This window comes from Pinus tabuliformis, chromosome 9 (assembly GCF_031772625.1).
Source record: "Pinus tabuliformis cultivar Carrire ecotype Pingquan chromosome 9, CPIR1, whole genome shotgun sequence".
Classification (NCBI taxonomy): Eukaryota; Viridiplantae; Streptophyta; class Pinopsida; order Pinales; family Pinaceae; genus Pinus; species Pinus tabuliformis.
The window spans coordinates 990,216,131-990,239,057 of record NC_142307.1 but is presented as its reverse complement, the minus strand read 5'-3'; the positions used below and the strand labels follow the sequence as shown (position 1 = coordinate 990,239,057).

General features: G+C 40.3%; 1 protein-coding gene across 1 annotated transcript; it reads right to left on the bottom strand.

The window, feature by feature from the left end:
* Nucleotides 1–1,780: 1,780 nt before the first annotated feature.
* Nucleotides 1,781–2,335, bottom strand: LOC149152052 (uncharacterized). The gene has a single exon (XM_089443354.1). It carries the CDS (start codon nt 2,333–2,335, stop codon nt 1,781–1,783), a length of 555 nt encoding a protein of 184 aa, XP_089299480.1.
* Between the last annotated feature and the right edge of the window lie 20,592 nt (nt 2,336–22,927).

The window sequence follows — 22,927 nt, the reverse complement described above, 5'->3', positions numbered from 1 at the left end:
AGTAGCTGTAGGTATTCCTTTGAGCATATTTTTCTTTGTCAATGTCCAATGAGGTGATTTCAATCTTTTCCAAATCAAATTGAATTTCAGCCAGTTGTTGGACAACTTCTTTCCTCTGACTGGTAGGAGTTTTTAAAGCCTTCTTTATCCAATCTTTCAAGGCATACTTTGCATTTTTTAACTTTTTCTCCCACACAAAGCTTGGGGAGCCTGTTACTTCTTTTTTCCAAGCTGTTTGAACTGTTTCAAAGAACCCTTCTCTTTCAGCCTAGAGAGGGATAAATCGAAAAGGAAGTTGGCCTAAGTCCTCTTCTTCTTTCAAACAGAGAAGTATTGGCTTGTGGTCCGAGGTTAATTTAGGAAGAATCTTGGAGAAGATGATTCTTCTATCCATCATGATTGAACTGTGGATGAGAAATTTATCCAGCCTGGCTGAGATAGGATTCTCCCCTGTTCTGTTGTTGTTCCAAGTATATTCTCCTTTTACTGGCTTGAAATCTACCAGATCCCATTGAATCATGAGGTTTTCCACTATGTAGAGCATAGGATCCCTGGAGTAGGAACCTCCTCTCTTCTCTTTGGGATCCATAATAATATTCAAATCTCCTCCTATGGAAATTTTCTTTGGATTATGAAGTTCTAAAAAGTTTGAGAGTGACTTCCAACACTCTCTCTTTTCAGCATAGTGTACAAGAACATACAAGGTAAAGAGAGCTAAGGTGAGATTGCTTGAGGTATATCAAACCTTGGTGAAAATCCAATGCTGTGTCTCATAGAATCTTTCTAACGAGAAGATTTTTCTAGAACAAAAGGTGCCTATTCCTCCAGCCGAGCCTCTAGCGCTTACTGCCTTCCCATTGTCAAATTTCCATTTTGTGCTGCATATGTTTAGAAGGAGCTCCCCTTCTATTTTTGTCTCTTGGAGCATGAGAATGTCTATGGGTTCCATTTTCAATAAGTCTTTAATAACTTCTGCCTTTGAAGGATTCCCCAATCCCTTGCAGTTCTAAGAGACTAGTTGCATTACTTGCTGCTTGTAGGAATGGGTCCTCCTCGCTTCAGAGGTCTAGTTCTGGTACTTCTCCCGAGAGTCATCTCGATGGTGGCTTGGGTCCCTAGGGTTTTTTGTCTTTCTGCTTCTTCTTCTCTAGTTTCCTTGTGTGTCCTCCTTCTGGTTCTCTTTGAGGGCCTCTTGAAGGTCTCATCCTCCGATGAGCCAGAATTATCTATGGTCTTTTTCTTTTTTTATAACGTCTGCATATGACGGAGAGGAATTGTTACCTAGAACCAAACTTGAGAGGAGAATTTCCACGTTACCTGAGACCAGAGAGGCAAATTCGTTTGTCTGGATGATTCCTTCCCGATCTTCTTCTGGTGGTTCTGGAGGGGTGTTGAGAGGTTCGAAGGAGTTTTTATCTTCCTTGTTGTTGTTTGGTTCCATGCTCCCTGAGGTTTGAGGGTTTCCACTATCTTGCTCGGATATTTTCCCCGTCTCTTTGCCTTTGGATTTATTATTCTGCTTGTTGTGTGCTAGTTTTTTAACTTGATTCTATTATTCTCCTTTGTCTTTATCTACTATCTCCTCGCTCTTCTTCTTGCAGTACCTTGCGAAATGCCCGTACTCATGATAGTGTTGGCATTTGAAGGGAAGTTGTTCGTAGTCAAGCTCTTGGATCTGGGTCCAATCTGCAATCGAGAGTTTGATGGCTTCAGGTAAACTGACTTCCAAGTCAACTTCAACATAGATTCAGGCACAAGAGTATTGGTCTTTTCTCACCGCTTAGTCTATGTATTTGCCTAGGGCATTGCCTATATACTGCAGTGATTTCTGGTTCCAGCAATGAAGAGGGAGATGAGGAAGGCGCACCCACACTGGAACTGCTGTGGGCACATCCTGAGCCGGATCGAAATCTAGTGACCATTTATTCAAATAAAGCCCTTGGGGGCCCATAAAATATGGCCCGTTCCTGAAGATCAGACTTTTGTCTTCCGCATTGTCGAACACAAAGATGAAGAACCCTTTGCCGATAAAGTGACTGTTAATTCCTTCTGAGACCAGTGGGATCCAGTTTCGTTTTACCCATTCTTCTACTGCTTTCGAGGATGGGCACAGCCCTGTGAACTGGCCAATAAGACCCCTTTCGGCTAGGTTCAATGCTGATTTGCAAGTTTCTTCCACTGGAAATTCCACTATGGGGATATTATCCAATTTTTTCACAAACTTCTGCTGTGATCCGAAGATCGTTCTTTTTCCAGCTGCTGCTATTAACTTCCTAAATGCTTCGACTTCAGGAGGCGAGGAAGGAGGTGCCTCAGAGCCACCTCCAATATCCATTGTGGCAAGGAACCGCTCGAAGGGAAGGGAGAGCGTGGCTAGGGTAATCGCAGTCCAGCCATGAGCATGGTTTCTCTCAGTAAAAAAAATTAATTCCAAGCGAAATTCAAAACGTCCTCCTCCAAAAGTTTTCGCACCATAAACCCAAGGAATTATTGATATTACAAATCCAATGGATTAATATTATAAACCCCTAAGATTAATATTACAAACTCATGGGATTAATAAAGCCAAGAGATTACTAATATTATAAACCCTAGGGATTAATATTACAAACTCATGGGATTAATAAAGCAAAGAGATTACTAATATTATAAGCCCTAGGGATTATTAATATTATAAACCCTAGGGATTATAAATATTATAAACCCAAAGGATTAATATTAGACCAAAGGGATTAATATTAAACCATAGGATTAATATTATAAACCCTAAGATTATAAATCATAATGTATTATTATACATATAAGGGATTACTATTATAAATCCTATGATTACAAACCCTAAAATCAATATTATAAACCCTCATGTGTAACAATGTGATGTTTAATAAACTGCAATGTAATGTAACATTGCGACAATGATTGTCAGATTAAGACAATGTTTGTCACAACGCAACATTGGATAGCTTTTTGTACCATTCCAATGTCACAGTATTAAACCCCAATATAAAACTGGAACATTATAAAACCAATATAATAAACCCTAATATAAATATTATAAAACCTAAGATTAATGTTATAAGCCCAAGGGAATACTGATATTACAAACACAAGGGATTAATAAACCCAAGGTATTATTTTTTTTTGTAAGCTTGGTAGGACTACATCTTCATCATGTCCAACTATTCACCCTAATTGGGGGGATACCAAAAGATTTGAACCTAAGACTTCTAGTTCGATGAGACTTCATTTCCATGGCCATTTCCAATTGAGCGACCCCAAGAGGACTATAAACCCAAGGGATTATTAATATTATAAACCCTTGGGATTAATATTATAAACCCAACGGATTAATATTATAAACCCAACAGATTAATATTAAAACCCAAGCGATAAATATTATAAACACAAGGGATTAATATTATAAACCCTTGGGATTAATAAACCTAAGGGGTTATTAATATTATAAACCCAAGGGATTAATATTATAAACACAAGGAATTAATAAACCCAGACGATAAATATTATAAACCCAAGAGATTAATAAAACCAAGGGATTATTATTATTATAAACGCAAGGGATTAATATTAAAAATCCTTGGAATAAATATTATAAATCCAAGGGATAAATATTATAAACCCAAGGAATTAGTAAGCCCTATTATAAACCTAAGGGATAAATACTATAACTGAAGAAATTAATATTATATCCTAAGTGATTTATATTATAAAACCAAGTGATTAATAGAACCATGGGATTATTAATATTATAAACCCAAGGGATTAATATTGAACCCTAAGATTAATATTAAACCCCAGGATTAATATAATAAGTCAAAGGGATTAAAAACCCTAGGATTAATATTATAAGACCTATGATTATAAACACTAATATTAATATCATAAACATAAGACATTATTGATACTATAAACTCAAGAGATTAATATTATAAACCCAAGGGATTAATACTAAACTCAAATATAATATTAGGAACCCTATGATTAATATTAAACCCTAAAATTAATATTATAAACCCTAATATTGTTATTATAAACCCAATATTAAACCTGAATATTATAACCCCAATATCAAAAAATCCCTAATATTATAAACCTCAGTTTTAAAATCCTAATATTAAACTCCAGTTTTAGAATGTAATAGTGTGATGTTCAATAATTTGCAATGTAATATAACATTATGACAATGATTGTCAGATTTATTGTTGTATTAAGAGAATGTTTGCCACAATGTGACGTTGGATAGATTTTGGTAACTGGTGGGCTCCAGTATTGTAGCAATAATGCTACAACTCCTGGGGCTCCCTATCTCTAATTTTATCAACCCGATAGTTCGTACAAACTTGGAAGCGACGATGCTGTATGCACAAGTACTAGCTCTTGTCGCAGCTGTCACTTGGTCAGCTGGCACAAGTCTGCTAGGGCTCAAGCCAACTTCTATATGCTCTCAGAAGAAGCTTTCTAAATGATGGACGAAGGCTATCTCAAGGAAATTAATCTATTTTGCAAAAATGAACTGAAAGCCAACCAAAGCATGGAAACCCTAGTAAACCCTAATTTGACTAGTTTGACCTCTATGATGCAATAGTGAAAGTGAAAATGTCTAAAAAGGATGCCATTACCTCTAACGATGTGAAATGCATGAACTCAAACTACTTCTATGAAAAAGAACATTGTTTTTATATTTTTGCTTAAGTGGATGGAGTGATTATGACTTTGTTTCTTATTAGGGTTTGGCTGTGCAGAGGTGGTGCGAAGGGAGAGAAAGCTTGGGAAAGGTCAGGATGGTTGGGAGAGGTCCCAGAGGGTCCCTAGCATCAGTCCCCAGAAGTCTACAACGTTCAGATGCTCGGCAACCAAGTTTGCAGGCTTCTACAGGATGTCTGCAAGGGATCCTACAGGAAACTAAGGAATTCTACAGGAAGTCTGCTAACTTCTACAGGATGTGCTGTAAGTGGAAGTTTTGGGTGATGGTGAAGTGATGGAATGGATTGGGTGGATAGGTAAGGTGGAGATGGAACTTGTGATGGCTCAGGGGCAGAGGAATAAGATGGAGAGAGAGTGCACGGAGTTGATTGGTGGATAGAAGGATGGCAGCAACGAAAGGTCAAAAAGATGAAGCTACGTGGCAATGGATGAGTTGGAAGGTAAACGAGCAGAACAGAGGTCGAGTAGGTGGCTTGAGGAGAGGTGAAGAAGAAGAAGAAGGAAGTAGAATGATATGGAGCAATGTAAATAAAACAAATGACTTATGTCTTGCACCAAAAACGAGAATTCATTAACCAGTGCTACCTGTGCTATTAAATCAATAAACAATGATGTAAATCATGAAGAAAAGTCGTGCATGGAATTGCAATGACGAGGTATGGCTCAAGAGCGAAAGTGCATGGAAGGATCCACGATTAAACCGACTGTGTTGCAGCTTGCATGAAAGTAGAAAAGACTGCATTTTTTTGGTGGTTGGTATAGACTGCACCCCAATCCCTAAACAGAGATGGCAGTGATCTCTAACAACCTTTTCTTGGAGCTCCAGTGGATTACAAACCTCCTATCCGAATCTAAACAGCTGAAAGTAATTTAATCATAAACCAATCCTACTCAATCCTATTAAAGAAATCAAATCAGCAAACTGTGTTCTTGAAATGCATATCAAAACAAGTAAACAAAGTGTTGGAAAGAAAGGTAAATAACACTACAAGAAGAGGAGATCTATTGCTCTCAGGTTGGGCCCTAACCTGAGAGCTATAGCTCCCTTAAAAGCTCAGAATTAGATCCAAATCTGCTTGCCTTTATTCATAATCAAAAGTCTAATGTCATGCCAAAACTGGCTTACAAACAAACACCGAGCTATGCTCCAAAATTACAATATCAGTCCAAAAGTTCAAAAAGTTCCTAACAAAGGCTACGGCCTTCATATTTATACAAAATGAAGATCAAGCTGGCTTCCTCCATTCGTGGAGCTTGGCTGTCCAACTGAAAGTCAAACTGCTGTAAAACTGCTGATCCTGTAGAACGTGTTGGCTGTCTTTAAGCTCGGTGGGGAGAGCTGTTAGGGCTCAGAGTTAAGGTGAAAATCACGAGGAGGGTCATCAAGACTGTGGACAACCTCCCTATGAACCCGCAATGTCACCTTTGCTGTCTCCTTGTCTCCTTTTGCGTGGTCTTTTGCTCTCTTTAATGCCAAGAACCTGAAATCATCATGTATTAGTCACATAGATATAATGCCTGCCCTTCTTCCTACAAACAACACGAATATACTAAGAAATGAATGCATAAGTGGTAAAATATGAATGGTTGAGCAAGGTAAGTAGGCCAATATGAGCCCAACGTGTACCAAAAATTGGGGCTCATCATCACCCCCCAGCTAAACTATTTGCTCATCCTTGAGCAACTTTGCTCCGGCTCCTCGTCCTTGGCCGAGAACTAGAGCCCGGAGCATGCTCCTCCTTTCCTGTACTTGGTGGCCCCGCCTTTTCTGCCCCTGGCGGTGACGATGGTGGCGCTTCCTCCCCCTTTTCCGTTTCCTTGAGCCGGGCTTCGGAAGCCGATTGGCCTATCCTTCGTGTCCAGGAAGTTATTTTTGGGCTTCCCTTCTCGGGGGTGGCCGATGTTTTAGAGGGGGATCTTTTACTGGGTGGAGTAGGGACACCCCCTGAAATTGTTTGGCTGCTGGGTGGAGGCTGTGGCTTGCCCGTGTTGATTCTCTTACTTCTCCTGGCTTCAAAAGGTAGAGGGATCTCCCTCTCTTTCTTCTCCTTCGGCTTTGGAGGTGTACTGAGGGCGGACAGCGCAGCTGCTGCCTCCTTTTCGGGAATCCCAGCCTTCTCTTCCTTGCGTTTTGCTTTCTCAGTGCTCCTTGTAGAGGGCCCCTTCTTTTCAGATTTCGGGCTTCCTGTAGAAGACCCTGCTTTGCCCACTTCCGGGCCTTCTGCAGAAGATCCTTTCTTTACCAATTTTGGGCTTCCTGTAGAAGACCCGGTTTTAGCCACTCTCGGGCTTCCTGTAGAAGCCTGTTTCTCAATGATTTTCGGGCTTCCTGTAGAAGCCCCTTTTGCCAATTTCGGGCTTCCTGTAGAAGCCTGTTTCTGCTTTCCTGTAGACACGGGTGTCACCACCTTTTCTTGCTTAGCCGCATGGGTTTTGCTTTTTTCTTTGGTTGCAGGTGCTGATGAGGTACTTGGGCTGATGTGGACCACCTCAGCTTTGTCCGTTCTGCTCTTCAACCTCTTTTCTCTTGCTGACAAGATGGGTGTGCCACCTTTTTCTTTGTCATCCTTTTCCTCATGCTTCTTCTTTTGTTCTTTCTTCTGCACTGTGGTCGGGGTCTTCTGGCCTTTTTCTCTCTTTCCCTCAGCCACTGCTTCTTGTTCCTCACTGCTGGAGGAACCCGTTTCTTCAATCAACATTTTAATGTCTCCATCTCTTGTCAAATTCCGGAATGATTCCCATGAGAGGGGAACCTTATATGAATGCAGCGCATCCTCCACAAGAAGCTTGATCAACCCATGGTGGGCTATCTGATCTGGTATGCCCTCTTTTAGCTTTGTGGCACACTCAATTAGAGACTGCAACAGGAAATAAGGAATGCTCAGTTTTTGTTCTACAGGAAGATCAATCCGGTGCCTCAATTCAGTGAGCAACCGAAAGTGATATGCATACACGATGCTAAAACGGCCTTCACAAGTTATATATTTCATGATTTGCAAGCTGACTTCATTCCATGGTGGCAGCAAGCTAGTTCTTCGCACCCCATTTTTGTCCTCTGAGAATTCCTCCTCAGGTGGAAAGAATTCTTTCTTGGCTTGCTGGCTCAACTTTCTTTCTTCCTTATCCCATGGCAAACCCATCGGAAGTTCAGTAATCCGACTGATATACTGTGGGGTGAGCTTGAGGCTTAGACCTCTGAAATTCACTGTGGCCAGTGTCTTGGATTTCGGCTTTAGAGCCTGCAAAAATTCTTCTGCCACTTCATCATCGTACCCCTGCAATTTGTCACAAAAAGATATCCATTGAACCCGTGTGAAGAGCTCTACCACTTCGTGGTTTTCCCTTAATTTGGTTGAATCAGTGGGTTCTCGTCTTATAAACCCACCCGGCATGATAGAACAAGTTTCTTAACCAGAGGTGGTGATTGTGGATGGGATTTTGGTTTACTGAGACAGAGCGTAGAATGTCATGCACATAACCCACAAAACTTATCCCTGAGGAACTCACACAGTTTAATTACTCGACATCCTGTAGAATGACAGTATAGGCACAGCAGACAACAATTTCACTGTTTTTCTATGACCGGACTGTGGACGACAATCTTGCCACCTTTAATAACTAGTTGCATGAAGATTTCAGGGTTACCTCTTTAATTGGCCACCTTTTTACGTGAGGCACCTGCTTTGCTGTAGAAAACTGCGTTCCTGTAGGATGACAGCGTTCCTGTAGAATGTAGCGTTCCTGTAGAATGACAGCGTTCCTGTAGAATGCAGCGCACGGTTTTCGGGAGAGATTGCAGTCGGTCTGCGCCTTGGGCGTGCTTCTCAATCGCTCTGATAGCCAAAGGCTCGGCGTATCACACTGCAGAAGGATCAGGATAGCCGCTCGAGTTCAAACCGGTGGGTGATAAATGCATGAATGCAATCTAGCCGATTAGATTTTGAATTCGGCGGAATCCGTGGCGCGGGGGTGAGCTGTCCCCGCCGGACCGTTGGGTGACGTCACCCCATCATTCAACTGTGCGTTCACTTGCTGCCGCATCAATTCCCGCGGATCTGCCGCCGCCTCTTCTGTTGAACTCGTTTTCTCGACGGGATTTCTCTCACGTGCGTGCTGCCCATTCTTTTTGTCACGGCCGCCACCCATACATCCAACTAGACCATTAACTGGCCGACGTGGCCGGCCAACTGACCATACTGCCGCTCAACCCATTCACCTTTACACTTAAGCAATCAATCAAAGTAACATTCATGCAATCTGATGGAAGGAAGGGTCGAGACACTTACCTGCGTGGCTGCACACAATGTTTCGGCTCTTTGGACGCTGATGAGTCGATTTACCTGCTGCTGGCGGACTTACACAGGCCCGGAGGTCCATGTTCATGAGCTGCCGTCGATGGATGGGATGCTTCAGTTGCATGCGCCCACGTTTCACTTCATATGGCCTGCGCGGTGAATGGTATCCACTCCAGCAGGCTTAACTGTTACAGGACTCCCGCGGGATGTCTTGGAACAGTTCTTCCTCCTTGGGTGCATGCTGCACGACGATGGATGGCCTCACGATCATGCTCTCGGAGCTTCGGGCTGACTGTGATGAATATGGTGTGAGATCTCTAGCGCTTTTTCCATTTACAAGTTGCTTTTTTCTCGAGACTCATCGATCTGCTTTGCTGGTGCAGGTACTTTGTTGCATGTCGACAAGGATGGTGGAGCAAGATAACAACAATGTGCATGGTTGACAACAGTGGCATGCATGCGTCCAAACCGATCCTTAGCCGTTAGATCGCCTCATGAAATGAATTCTGGCCCGTTCTGAGCTTCTACAGGAAGCTTCCTGTAGAAATACAGCACTTCCTGTAGAAAGGATGCATTCCTGTAGAGAGTCTGCACCTTCCTGTAGAAGATCTGCATCTTCCTGTAGAAACTCTGCATTTTCCTGTAGAAACTCTGCATTTTCCTGTAGAAAATCTGCGTCTTCCTGTAGAAGACTCAAGCTGTAATAAAATTACACATACCTTAGAGAAAATGAGGATTCTTGGAGGAGGTGCTGGTGAGGTGTCCTGGCTGCATGATGAGGACCCTTGGCTTTGAGTTGAGAGGCTTCCTCTCCTCCATAGAACACCTGCATGCAATTTTACATAATGAATCTGCTGACCTTGTTTTTCTTTTGTTTTTTTTCTCTTTTTTTTTTTTTTGAAAGATAACAGGGGCGCCTCATTGAGGTTTTCACCCTTGCCATCTGCCTTGAGCGCCTCAAAGAGGTTTTCACTCAAGGATCTTTTTCCAACCTCTGTTTTTTTTTTTTTTTTTTTGAAAAGACAATAGGGGCGCCTCAATGAGGTTTTCACCCCTACCACCTGCCTTGGGCACCTCAGAAAGGTTTTCACCCAAGGATCTTTATTATTATTTTTTCTTTTTTTTTTTAGATTCTTCAGGGTATGCACAAAGTAGAGGCAGAACCCTTCTCTATGACCAACACTGCCTTCTCCATAGTTTTGATGAACTCTTGTCTTGAGGGAGGCTTCCTGTAGATCTTCAATCGATGCCCATTGACAAGCATGGGGATGGCTTCCTCATCAATGGTCCTAATAAGCACAGATCCATTGTCATGACATTTTTCCACTGAATATGGCCCTAGCCATCTGGTTCTCAGCTTCCCCTTGAAATCTTTGTATCTGGAGTCATACAACAAAGCCCAATCTCCCGGCTGAAATTGCTTGTCATGGAGATGTTGGTCATGCCACACCTTTCTCTGAAGTTGAACCACTTCTGAGTGAAGGAGGGCCTGCATTCGGTGCTCATCTAGGCCATTCAGCTGCAATAGCCTTTCTTGTTGTGCATGGCTGAGATCTAGGTCCAGTTGAGCTGCCATCCTCAAAGTGTTGTATTCAAACTCAATGGACAGCAAAGCTTTCTTCCCATAGACTAGCTCATAAGGTGTGAAGCCGGTGGTGGTCTTCCAAGTGGTGTTGTAAGCCCATGTGGCTTCAACCAGGCGATCTGCCCAGTCCTTTCTGCTGTTGCTCACCACCTTAGTCAAGATCCCTTCTAATGCTCTATTGGTGACTTCCACCTGCCCATTTGCTTGAGGGTGATAGGGGGTGGAAGTCCTATGCTTGATCTTGTGATGAGCTAGTAGATCTTCAACCAGGTTGGAGGTGAACTGGCTCCCTTGATCAGTGACCAGCTCTCTTGGATAGCCAAACTTATAGAAGATGTTTTCTCTTAGGAACTCGGCCACCTTTTCTTCTGTTGCTGCTTTGATTGCTTTGGTCTCTGCCCACTTTGTCAGGTAGTCAGTACAGACAATGATGTAAGACCTTTGCCTCGAAGGAGGGTTGATTGGGCCCACAAAGTCCATACCCCACTTCTCAAATGGCTCAAGAGTCACCTGAGGTTGGAGAGGCATCTCATCCTTTTGGGTCGGTTTCCCCATTCTTTGGCATTGGTCACACTGGCTGACATATCTTCTGACATCTTGATGAAGTGTGGGCCAATAGTAGCCTGCCTGCAGGATCTTGAAGGCAGTTCTCTTTGCTGCAAAATGTCCTCCACAAGGCCCATCATGACAAGCGAGGAGGATATCAAAGACTTCCTCCTCCCTTACACAACGCCTTAAGATTTGATCGGGGCCAAGCTTGAACAGATTGCCCCCGATCCAAGTAAATGAGGCACTTTTTCTGATGATTCTGCTCTTCTCTCTGGAAGATAGGTGCGGAGGGAACTGTGCTGAAACAAGGTAGTTTGCTATATCAGCAAACCATGGAGAGAGTACTGAAATAGCAAACAGATGTTCATCGGGCATCTGGTCATCCACCGTTCCATCCTCATCTGCAGACAAATCCAATCTAGATAAAAAGTCAGCAACAACATTTTCTCTACCTGGTTTGTCAACAATGGTCAAATCAAACTGCTGCAATAAAAGTAACCATCTAATAATACGAGCATTCACATCTGGTTTATTCATTAAATATCTAATTGCAACATGGTCTGTATGTACAAAGGTTTGATAGCCAGTAATATAATGTCGGAACTTGTTCAGTGCATGGACCACAGCCAAGAATTCTTTCTCGGTTACAGTGTAATTCAGCTCAGCTTTGGACAAGTTTTTGCTAACAAAGTAAATGGCATATGGAAGTTTTTGCTCAACCTGTCCTAAAGCTGCACCTATGGCTTTGTTCGAGGCATCAGTGTGGATGTGGAAAGGTAGGGCCCAGTTTGGACCTCTCAGGATTGGGGCTGACACCAACTTGTCCTTCAATTCATTTAAAGCCCTCTGACAATCGTCAGTCCATTTAAACTCCACATCTTTTGCCAACAGGCCAAACAATGGCGAGGCTAGCTTGCTGAAATCTTTAATGAATCTCCAGTAGTATCCTCCTAATCCCAAGAAACTCCGAACAACCCTTACCTTTTGAGGGGGTGGAACCTTCTTGATGAGAGCAATTTTGTTAGGATCCACCTGCAACCCTTGGCAAGAAATGGTATGGCCTAGCACGGTCCCTTCAGTCATTAGGAATTCACATTTTTCAGGACTAAGGGACAAGTTCATCTCAATGCATTTGGTTAGGACTTTTCCTAGATTGGACAATGCTTCCTGGAAGTTGGCCCCATAAGGAGTAAAGTCATCCATATAGATTTCCACTACATCATGGACCAGCTCCGAGAAGATGCTCAAAACAACTCTCTGGAAGGTAGCAGGAGCATTGCATAGCCCAAAGGGAAGGACTCGGTAGGCAAAGGTGCCCCAAGGACAAGTGAAGGTGGTCTTATCTTGGTCTTCTGGGCTGATTTGGATTTGGTTGTACCCGCTAAACCCATCCAGGAAAGAGAAGAACTTCTTTCCTGCCAGTCCATCCAACACTTGATCTATGAAAGGTAGAGGGAAATGGTCTTTCTTGGTAGCTTTGTTCAATTCCCAGTAGTCCACACAGATTCTCCATTTCCCATTTTTCTTGGGAACCAACACCAGAGGGGACACCCATTCACTATCTGAGATGGGGTAGATGAATCCGGCATCCAACAGTTTTTGCAATTCTTCCTTGACAATGTCCTTAAGGGCTGGATTCATTCTCCTCTGGGGTTGCCTAACCGGCTTACAATCCTCTTTGATGTATATGTGATGGGTACAAACCGAAGGATGGACTCCTTTCATCTCCTTATAGCTCCAAGCAAAAGCATCTAGGTGACTGGCCAACAGGCTACACAGCTCCTTTTCCTGGGAAGGAGATAGGGAGGAGCTGATCTTCAACGTTCTCTCAGGGCCGAACTCCACATTATTGACTCTGGGAGTGACAGGGTTGGTTGTACAACGATCCACTAAAGTGCTAGCTTGGGCATCCTCCACCAATTTCTCTAAGGATAGTGTACTGGAAGGTGGATTCCGGATCAAGGTCTCAATCAAGTCATCCTCAGTTGGGGGGTCTCTTCTAGTGGTCTCTAAGGTGCACAGAGGTGCTGAGTACACCTCGTCTTCCTCTCCTTCTTCTAACCAGAGTGGTAAGTCATGCTCTAAGGAGGGTTGGGCAGGAGGGTATAGGACTAGCTGTTTGGACATAGGACCATTTTTGATGGTCATATTTCCTGCACGACAACTTATGTAAGCATCTGCAGTGGCTAACCAAGGCCTTCCCAAAATGAGAGGATATCCAGTAAGCTTTGCCTTGGGTTGCAGAACCAAGAAATCTGCAGGATAGTCCCAAGAGTCGATAGAGACCAAGACATCCTCCACAATCCCTTCGGGAGTCACAGTGGAGCGATCTGCTAATTGCAGTACTGTCGAGGTCTTCCTCAAGGAACCCTGAAGATTGAGTTTGAGCATGGTGTCCCTGGTCATCACATTAATGGCAGCCCCCAGATCAATCAAGGTGTGAGGTATGATGGTGCCATTGATGTGGACATCTACTACAGGACTTCCAGGATCTAGGTACTTTGGGCAGATGACTTGTCCTAACATAAGGTCAGATAGTTGTCCTATGACATTGATGGTTGAAGCATCTTTCTTCCGCCTGCCTGGGTGTTTGAAACACTTTTCCTTAACCAATTTGTTGTATATTGGCACATCCTTGATGGCTTGGAGAAGTGGTATTTTTACACACAACTGCTTGAGCTCACCCATAAGCTCATCCTCCTCTGGGTTGGGTTGTGTGGTGGCTGTTAGTCTCTTAGGAAAGGGTGGAATAGCCTTTGGTTCACTTTCCTGTTTATCTTCCTCATCCTCTGGGGGAGGAGGTTGGCGATCTGGTAGAGTCTTTCCAGATCGAAGGTTGATCTCCTGGATCTCCACAGCATAGGTAGGGCATGAGGTTTCCCCAGTGTATACCTGCTGGGCCTGTCTATTGTTGGGGTTCGGGTTCGGTTGAGCAGGAATTTGAGGTTGCCTTGGAGGAGCAGGAGGTAATGGCTGAGGTTGAACCGGTGGTGGAGGCAAAATGGCGGGAGGAGTGTTGTACTTGGGCCTCCACCCCAACCGAGGTGCATTCCACTGAGGCTGTGGCTGGGCATGATATGAATGAGAAGTAGGTTGAGTAGGGTACTGAGGTGGATAAGACCATGGAGGAGGCATGGACCAGGAAGGATGAGCAGGAGGACCCCAGGAAGGCATAGGAGTCGATTGGTTGGGGCTGTAATAAGCTTGAGGTGCCCCTTGCATTCCCTGCTGATAAGGTCTAGATCCTTGTGGCCTCCTTTGGTTGAGGTAATAGAGAGGTTCAGTGGGAGCTTCTGTCCCTTGGTACATGGCTTTAAACCCAGGTAAGGTTGGACACTGATTTGTGGGATGGTCCTCCTCACAAACGAAACATACTTCAACCGAATGCAATGGGCATTCGTTCTTAGGGTGTCTCCTTGTGCACCTAGGGCAGAAGACAGCCAAGGCTCTCTCAGCTTCTTCTTTCTTCTGCTGGATTCTGAATGTGTCCAGCTGCATGGCAATGGTCTGTCTCACCTCACTCTTGAGATTTTCTAATTGATTTTCAAGCTCATGTTTGGAGAAAGGGACACTAGTTGAGAGGAGGTTTCCCCTACCTCGTTTCCGAGCTGCCCTGGAGTGGTTTCTAAACACAGTCTTGATGTCCTCATAAGGCAGTTGGTAAATGTCCCCCCCAGCTAACATGTGAAGGGTATCTAAGAGGTCTTCAGGGACTCCTCGGAGCAGGACCAACTTGAGGGATTCAGGGTCAAGTGTGCACCTGGCCCGCTTATAGCTTAGTTGGAACCTCTCCTCATAATCCTCTAAGGACTCATCATTTCCCATGGTCATTCGAAAGATTTCTCCCTTGGTTTCCTTAGACCTACAATAATCCCTGTACTTGGTATTGAAAGCTTGCTGCATCTGAGCCCAAGTGGTGATACTATTCCCAGGTAAGCCCATGAACCAGCGTAATGCTGCATCCTTAAGAGTTGAAGGGAAGAGTTTCAGCTTTTGCTCATCTTCAGTATAGTCATAGGTTCTACAAAGGACAGCAAACTCAAACAGGAAGGTATCAGGATCTTCAGTAGTCAGTCCATGGAAGTGAGGTAAGGCGGAGGGGCTAATGTTCTTCATTTTCATCTCTCCATTGGTCTCTCGGATGGGGAAGGCACCTTCTATTCTCTCATCTTCTCTTCTATTTTCAGCCATAGCTTCAGGTGGAGTGGTCTCTAACTCTTCTTCTACTATAGGATCTTTGTATATCTCGGGATGTTCACCTATAGGTTCTTCTGGGTCACTGTCACTAGAGAAGAGAGAAGGGTGACTCAGTGATGTGGTGGGGGTGTTGGGTAGGAATTTGCCTGATTTATCTTGGTTCTTACGAGGCATGAAATGGAAAAGACTTTCTTTTTTGATTGTTTTTGCTTTTTTTCTTTTGTACCTGCAAAACTGAAACAGATTGATCTACAGCTAACTATAAAGATGCAGAATTAAACTGAAAGCAGGAAGGAACTAATCTACTTTGCTCAAATGAAATTGCAGGAATGGAAATGCTAGTCTACGCTTGCAGAAATGAAATGCTAATCTATGAAAGCAGGAAATGCTAATCTATGAAACCAAGAAATGCTAATCTATGAAAGCAGGAAATGTCTATGCTACTTTTGCAGAATGGAAATGAAATAAACTACTTAGCAGAAGGCAAGAGTAAGAAAATAGAAGAAAAGCAACAATTACTAATACTCTGACGCTTCCCCGGCAACGGCGCCAAAAAGATGGTGGGCTCCAGTATTGTAGCAATAATGCTACAACTCCTGGGGCTCCCTATCTCTAATTTTATCAACCTGGTAGTTCGTACAAACTTGGAAGCGACGGTGCTGTATGCACAAGTACTAGCTCTTGTCGCAGCTGTCACTTGGTCAGCTGGCACAAGTCCGCTAGGGCTCAAGCCAACTTCTATATGCTCTCAGAAGAAGCTTTCTAAATGATGGACGAAGGCTATCTCAAGGAAATTAATCTATTTTGCAAAAATGAACTGAAAGCCAACCAAACCATGGAAACCCTAGTAAACCCTAATTTGACTAGTTTGACCTCTATGATGCAATAGTGAAAGTGCAAATGTCTGAAAAGGATGCCATTACCTATAACGATGTGAAATGCATGAACTCAAACTACTTCTATGAAAAAGAACATTGTTTTTGTATTTTTGCTTAAGTGGATGGAGTGATTATGACTTTGTTTCTTATTAGGGTTTGGCTGCGCAGAGGTGGTACGAAGGGAGAGAAAGCTTGGGAAAGGTCAGGATGGTTGGGAGAGGTCCCAGAGGGTCCCTAGCATCAGTCCCCAGAAGTCTACAACGTTCAGATGCTCGGCAACCAAGTTTGCAGGCTTCTACAGAATGTCTGCAGGGGATCCTACAGGAAACTAAAGAATTCTACAGGAAGTCTGCTAACTTCTACAGGATGTGCTGTAAGTGGAAGTTTTGGGTGATGGTGAAGTGATGGAACGGCTTGGGTGGATAGGTAAGGTGGAGATGGAACTTGTGATGGCTCAGGGGCAGAGGAATAAGATGGAGAGAGAGTGCACGGAGTTGATTGGTGGATAGAAGGATGGCAGCAACGAAAGGTCAAAAAGATGAAGCTACGTGGAAATGGATGAGTTGGAAGGTAAACGAGCTGAACAGAGGTCGAGTAGGTGGCTTGAGGAGAGGTGAAGAAGAAGAAGAAGGAAGTAGAATGATATGGAGCAGTGTAAATAAAACAAATGACTTATGTCTTGCACCAAAAACGAGAATTCATTAACCAGTGCTACTTGTGCTATTAAATCAATAAACAGTGATGTAAATCATGAAGAAAAGTCGTGCATGGAATTGCAATGACGAGGTATGGCTCAAGAGTGAAAGTGCATGGAAGGATCCACGATTAAACCGACTGTGTTGCAGCTTGCATGAAAGTAGAAAAGACTGCGTTTTTTTGGTGGTTGGTATAGACTGCACCCCAATCCCTAAACAAAGATGGCAGTGATCTCTAACAACCTTTTCTTGGAGCTCCAATGGATTACAAACCTCCTGTCCGAATCTAAACAGCTGAAAGTAATTTAATCATAAACCAATCCTACTCAATCCTATTAAAGAAATCAAATCAGCAAACTGTGTTCTTGAAATGCATATCAAAACAAGTAAACAAAGTGCTGGAAAGAAAGGTAAATAACACTACAAGAAGAGGAGATCTATTGCTCTCAGGTTGGGCCCTAACCTGAGAGCTATAGCTCCCTTAAAAGCTCAGAATTAGATCCAAATCTGCTTGCCTTTATTCATAATCAAAAGTCTAATGTCATGCCAAAACTGGCTTACAAAAACAAACACCGAGCTATGCTCCAAAATTACAATATCAGTCCAAAAGTTCAAAAAGCTCCTAACAAAGGCTACGGCCTTCATATTTATACAAAATGAAGATCAAGCTGGCTTCCTCCATTCGTGGAGCTTGGCTGTCCAACTGAAAGTCAAACTGCTGTAAAACTGCTGATCCTGTAGAACGTGTTGGCTGTCTTTAAGCTCGGTGGGGAGAGCTGTTAGGGCTCGGAGTTAAGGTGAAAATCACGAGGAGGGTCATCAAGACTGTGGACAGCCTCCCTATGAACCCGCAATGTCACCTTTGTTGTCTCCTTGTCTCCTTTTGCGTGGTCTTTTGCTCTCTTTAATGCCAAGAACCTGAAATCATCATGTATTAGTCACATAGATATAATGCCTACCCTTCTTCCTACAAACAACACGAATATACTAAGAAATGAATGCATAAGTGGTAAAATATGAATGGTTGAGCAAGGTAAGTAGGCCAATATGAGCCCAAATTGTACCAAAAATTGGGGCTCATCAGTAACATTCCAACATCATAGTATTAAACCCTAACATTATAAAACATATGTTAGATCTAAGACTTTTGAGATCCATGATGTAGAGAATAGTCTTTCGGATTAATCACATTGTAAGGATTGGGTCGACGTTTCGAACCAACTAATGTGGTTCATCCTCAGGATGAACCACATTAGTTGGTTTGAAACGTCGACCCAATCCTTACAATGTGATTAATCCGAAAGGCTATTCTCTATATTATAAAACATAATATAATAAACCCTAAGATTAATATTATAAACCCTAATATTAAACCCAACATTGTGAACCCAATATAAAATCTTTATATTAAACCCAATATTATGAACCCTAATATTATAAACCCAATATTAGAAGCTTTATATTAAACCCAATAGTATAAACCCTAATTTTCTAATGTTGTAATGTGACATTGAATAAATTGCAATGTACTGTAACATTATGCTAATGATTATCATATTCATTGTCACATTGCAACAATGTTTGTCACAATGTGATGTTAGATAGATTTTTATACCATTCCAACATCACAATATTAAACCCTATTGTTGTTTTACAATGTGACATTTAAAAAAGTGTAATGTAATGTAACGTTGCAACAATGGTTGTTAGATTGATTGTCACATTGTAATAATGTTTGTCATAATGCGACATTGGATAGATTTATGTACCATTCAAAAGTCACAATATTAAAATCTAATGTTAAACAAAATATTATAAATCCTAACATTATAAAACGAATATTATAAACCCTAACATTAAACTCAATATTATAACCCTAATACTAACATTGTGACAATCATTTTCAGATTGATTGTCACATTCTAACAATGGTTGTCACAATGTGACGATGAATATATTTATGTACCATTCCAATGTCACAATAGTAAACCCTAACATACTATAAACCTTAATATTAAACCCTAATGTAGTATCAAAATATTAAACCCAATATTAGTAGATCTTAACTTCTAGGGCATCGAGGAGAATTGACCCCGTGACCTCCCATTAGCGAGGTGCTTTAGTGACGATAACTCGACCAATTAAGCTAACTCTCAAGGCTTGTTTTGAGGAAAATTTGGATATATCCACCCAAAGGGATCACATCTAGCTAGCCAAACTAATAAGCAGGGAAAATTTTAGGGGTTAATATTCGTAGGTGGGCTAATATTCCATGCTTTTTCCAAAAAAAAGATTCGTCAATTTTCATTTTAAAAAAATGAATTCGCCCAAATTTTATAGTATAAAAATATTTTAACTTAAAAATTGCCAATATTATATATTGTCTAATATAAAATTATTATAAATCTAATTTTTTTACAAAATTATCATCAAACATTTTAAAATTTGGATATTAGGGACTATTAAGATTCGCCAAGGTTGCCAAACTTTAAGATAAACTTCCATCCTTAAAATTTTCCTTGCTGATAAGAGCCTAACCCCGAAGGCGTCGAGGAGAATTGACCTTGTGACCTCCCAATGGTAAGGTTCTTTAGCAATAGGTACTCGACGAGTTGAGCTAACCCTTAGGGCTAACCCAATATTAAACCTAATATTATAATACCATCATGGTCAACTATTTAAACAATGACTATCAATATTGACTTTGTTTGACTATGTTCACTAATGTAGTTGACCATGTTTGATTATTAATTTTAATCAATAATAATGGCAGGTGATTATGTTTGAATAAAGATGAGGAGTGTTGACTATCAAACATAGTTAAACATAGTCAAACATATTCAACAAAATTAGTGAATATCGTTGACTAATTTTGAAATGTCACAATGCGACATTGAGTAAATTGCAATGTAACATAACATTGCAACAATGATTGTCACATTGGAAAAATATTTGTCATAATGTGGCATTGGATAAATTTATATACCATTCTGACATCACAACACGTTTGACTATTAAAACCTAATACTAAAACCTTAATGTTAAAACCCAATACTAAATATGGTAAACATAGGGTTGACCAAGTTTGATCATGATCAACTATTTAAACAATGACTATCAAGGTTGACTTTGTTTGGCTATGTTGTCTAATGTGGTTGACTATAATTGAATATTAATATTAATCAATAATAATGATAGAAAATTACATTTGAATAAAGTTGAGGAGTGTTGATTGTCAAACAAAATTATTATTATTATTATTCATCAATCTTATTAATAATAATTTATTATTATTAAACATTTTTAAATCTTGAATGTGACTCACCAAGGATGACTTTAGATGACTAAGGTTGACAATGTTTAACTTTGGTGAACCATGGTTGACTATAATTGAATGTGGTTAGTTACATTAGATGGGGATGATTATGAGTGAACAAGGTTGACTATTGTTAAATATGGTAAACATAGGGTTTACCAAGTTGAATCATTATCAAAAATTTAAAAAATGACTATAAAGGTTGAGTTTGTTTAACTAATGTAGTTGACTATGTTTGACTATTACTAATAATAATAATAATAATAATAATAATAATAGGTAATTATGTTTGATTGACATTGAAGAGTGTTGATTGTAAAACATAGTTAAACATAGTTGAGAATAGTTAACCACATTAGTAAACCAATGTGTTTTGAACCATATTAATATAAATATTATTAAATGATTTTAAACATTGACTATCGGTTTCCATGGTTTGACTATATCATCATGTTGACTCTAGTTATGTCAAGCATAATGTTTATGGTTGACTATAGGCTTGTTTACCATGATTAACTATAGGAACCCATGTTAAATATATGGTTTGCCAAGTTTGACTAAGGATGACTATTAATGAACAAGGTTGACTATCATTGAACATAGCAAAAATATAGTTGATTAAGGTTGACCATGGTTCATTATTTATACATTGAATGCAAAGGTTAAACGTGTTTGACTATGTCATCATGTTGACTTTGGATATGTGTCTATGGTTAATTATAAGCATGTTAAACATACTGTGTATCATTTATCATGGTTGAACATGATCTTCATGTTGACTATCTTTGTCCAAATCGATCATGATTATGATGTATTAATGCTTAGATTAATATATTATTAACGTGTAAATTTATAGCTCAATGTATTAATCTATAGTGATTATTATATTATTATAAATTATTAAAATTTAAACAATATTATTAAGTTTAAAATGTTATTAATAAAATAATATTTTTAATATTTTTAATAAAATAATATCATTAATATTATTAATGTAGTATAAATATTTGTAATGATATTAATGTATGAATATCATACTTTATTATTATTATTATTATTAAACCTTATATTTGAAATCTAATATTAAAAACTCTAATAAATAAAATCCTAATATGAAACCATATATACATATAATATTATAAATTTATATTATTTCCTTTATTAATTTCTCTTTAAAAATAAATCATAACTAATGATGGAAGGTTCTAATATTAAAAACTCCAATAAATAAAATCCTAATATAAAACCATATATACATATAATATTATAAATTTATATTATTTCCTTTATTAATTTCTCTTTAAAAATAAAGCATAACTAATGATGGAAGGAGCTCTGGAAACCCTTGCGACATTTAGGGTGAAATCCTTAAGGCGGCTAGGGTTTCACCCTAGCTACTGAATCTTTGCTCTGTTTGCATGTATTTTCTGCATAGCATTCAATGGTGAATTCGTGTGATCTGGAAAATAAATATTTTTCTTTTGCAAGTATGGTTGTTGGTCAAGCTAGCTCTTCTTCGGTTTCGTACAATTCTATGTTGAAGTTTGGATTTGGTCTTTCGGTGGTGCAAGAAATTTATTCCCTTAATGTTCCTGTAGATGAGGAAGCTTTGGATTGTGAAAAATATTTTTCAGAGAATGATTTGGTTTGCAGGTTTAATGGGTTCTAGCCGCGGCTGGTCGATCTACATAAATGGATCTCTGAGACATGGAAGCCCCTTTTGATAGACGAGCTAAATATTTATCGTATGGAACATGGTTTCTTTACTATGGTTTTTGAAAATATTGAAGACAAGAGGGCTATCTGTGAATTTGGGCTGTGGTTTTGGGGGAGTGTTGGCCTCTGCATGCATCGTTGTCTCCCACTTTTGATCTAGTAATGACATCAATTTCTTCAGCCCTGGTTTGGCTAAGATTAACGATTCTTCCATTCCATTTTTGGAATCAACTATCCCTTTCCTCCATTGGGAACACATTGGGAAAATTCTATCATAGTTGCTCTGAAACATAATTTTTTTTCAAGATTACTTATGCTCGGATTTGTGTGCAGATGGAGTTCAGCAAGGGTTTTCCCACGAAGATTAATTTGGTGGCTCCGAACTATGTTTGGGTCCAAAATATTGACTATGAGAATATATCATTTCGATGTAGCGTATGCTATGAAAAAAACCATGTAATTAAAATTTCCCCTGGAATCCTCAGAATACCAAACATCGAAAAAAAACCCGAAGGCGCAAATGGTGGGAAGGTGCACAATGTGACCATTATAATGTATTTATAGAACAAGAGCTTTAGGGCAAGAAAGAATCAAAAGACAAAGGAAGTACATTTAGTCAAAGAAACTACAATAAAGAAAACATTAACTAAGCAAGAAAATTTGCTTAATAGTGTGGATCCTCTGGTTGCCAGTAAAGATCCCCCGAATGTAGCATTAGAAGAAAAATGACAAATGCTTGTGGAAAACAAATTATCTCCATAAATCACAAGGAATCTTGTTGAAAAGGAAATTTCTTGTGCAAATCAGGTGAATGAGGAAGATTTCAAGGAAAATGCAGTGCAGTTGCAGAAAGAATGATCCACCATAATTTGTAGAAAATGTGGGTTGGATTCAAGTTGGGAAGAAAGGAAAAAAATTTCTCCAAGAAAACCAAGAAGTCAAACTAAATCAAATTAAAAATGGAATGTAAATGT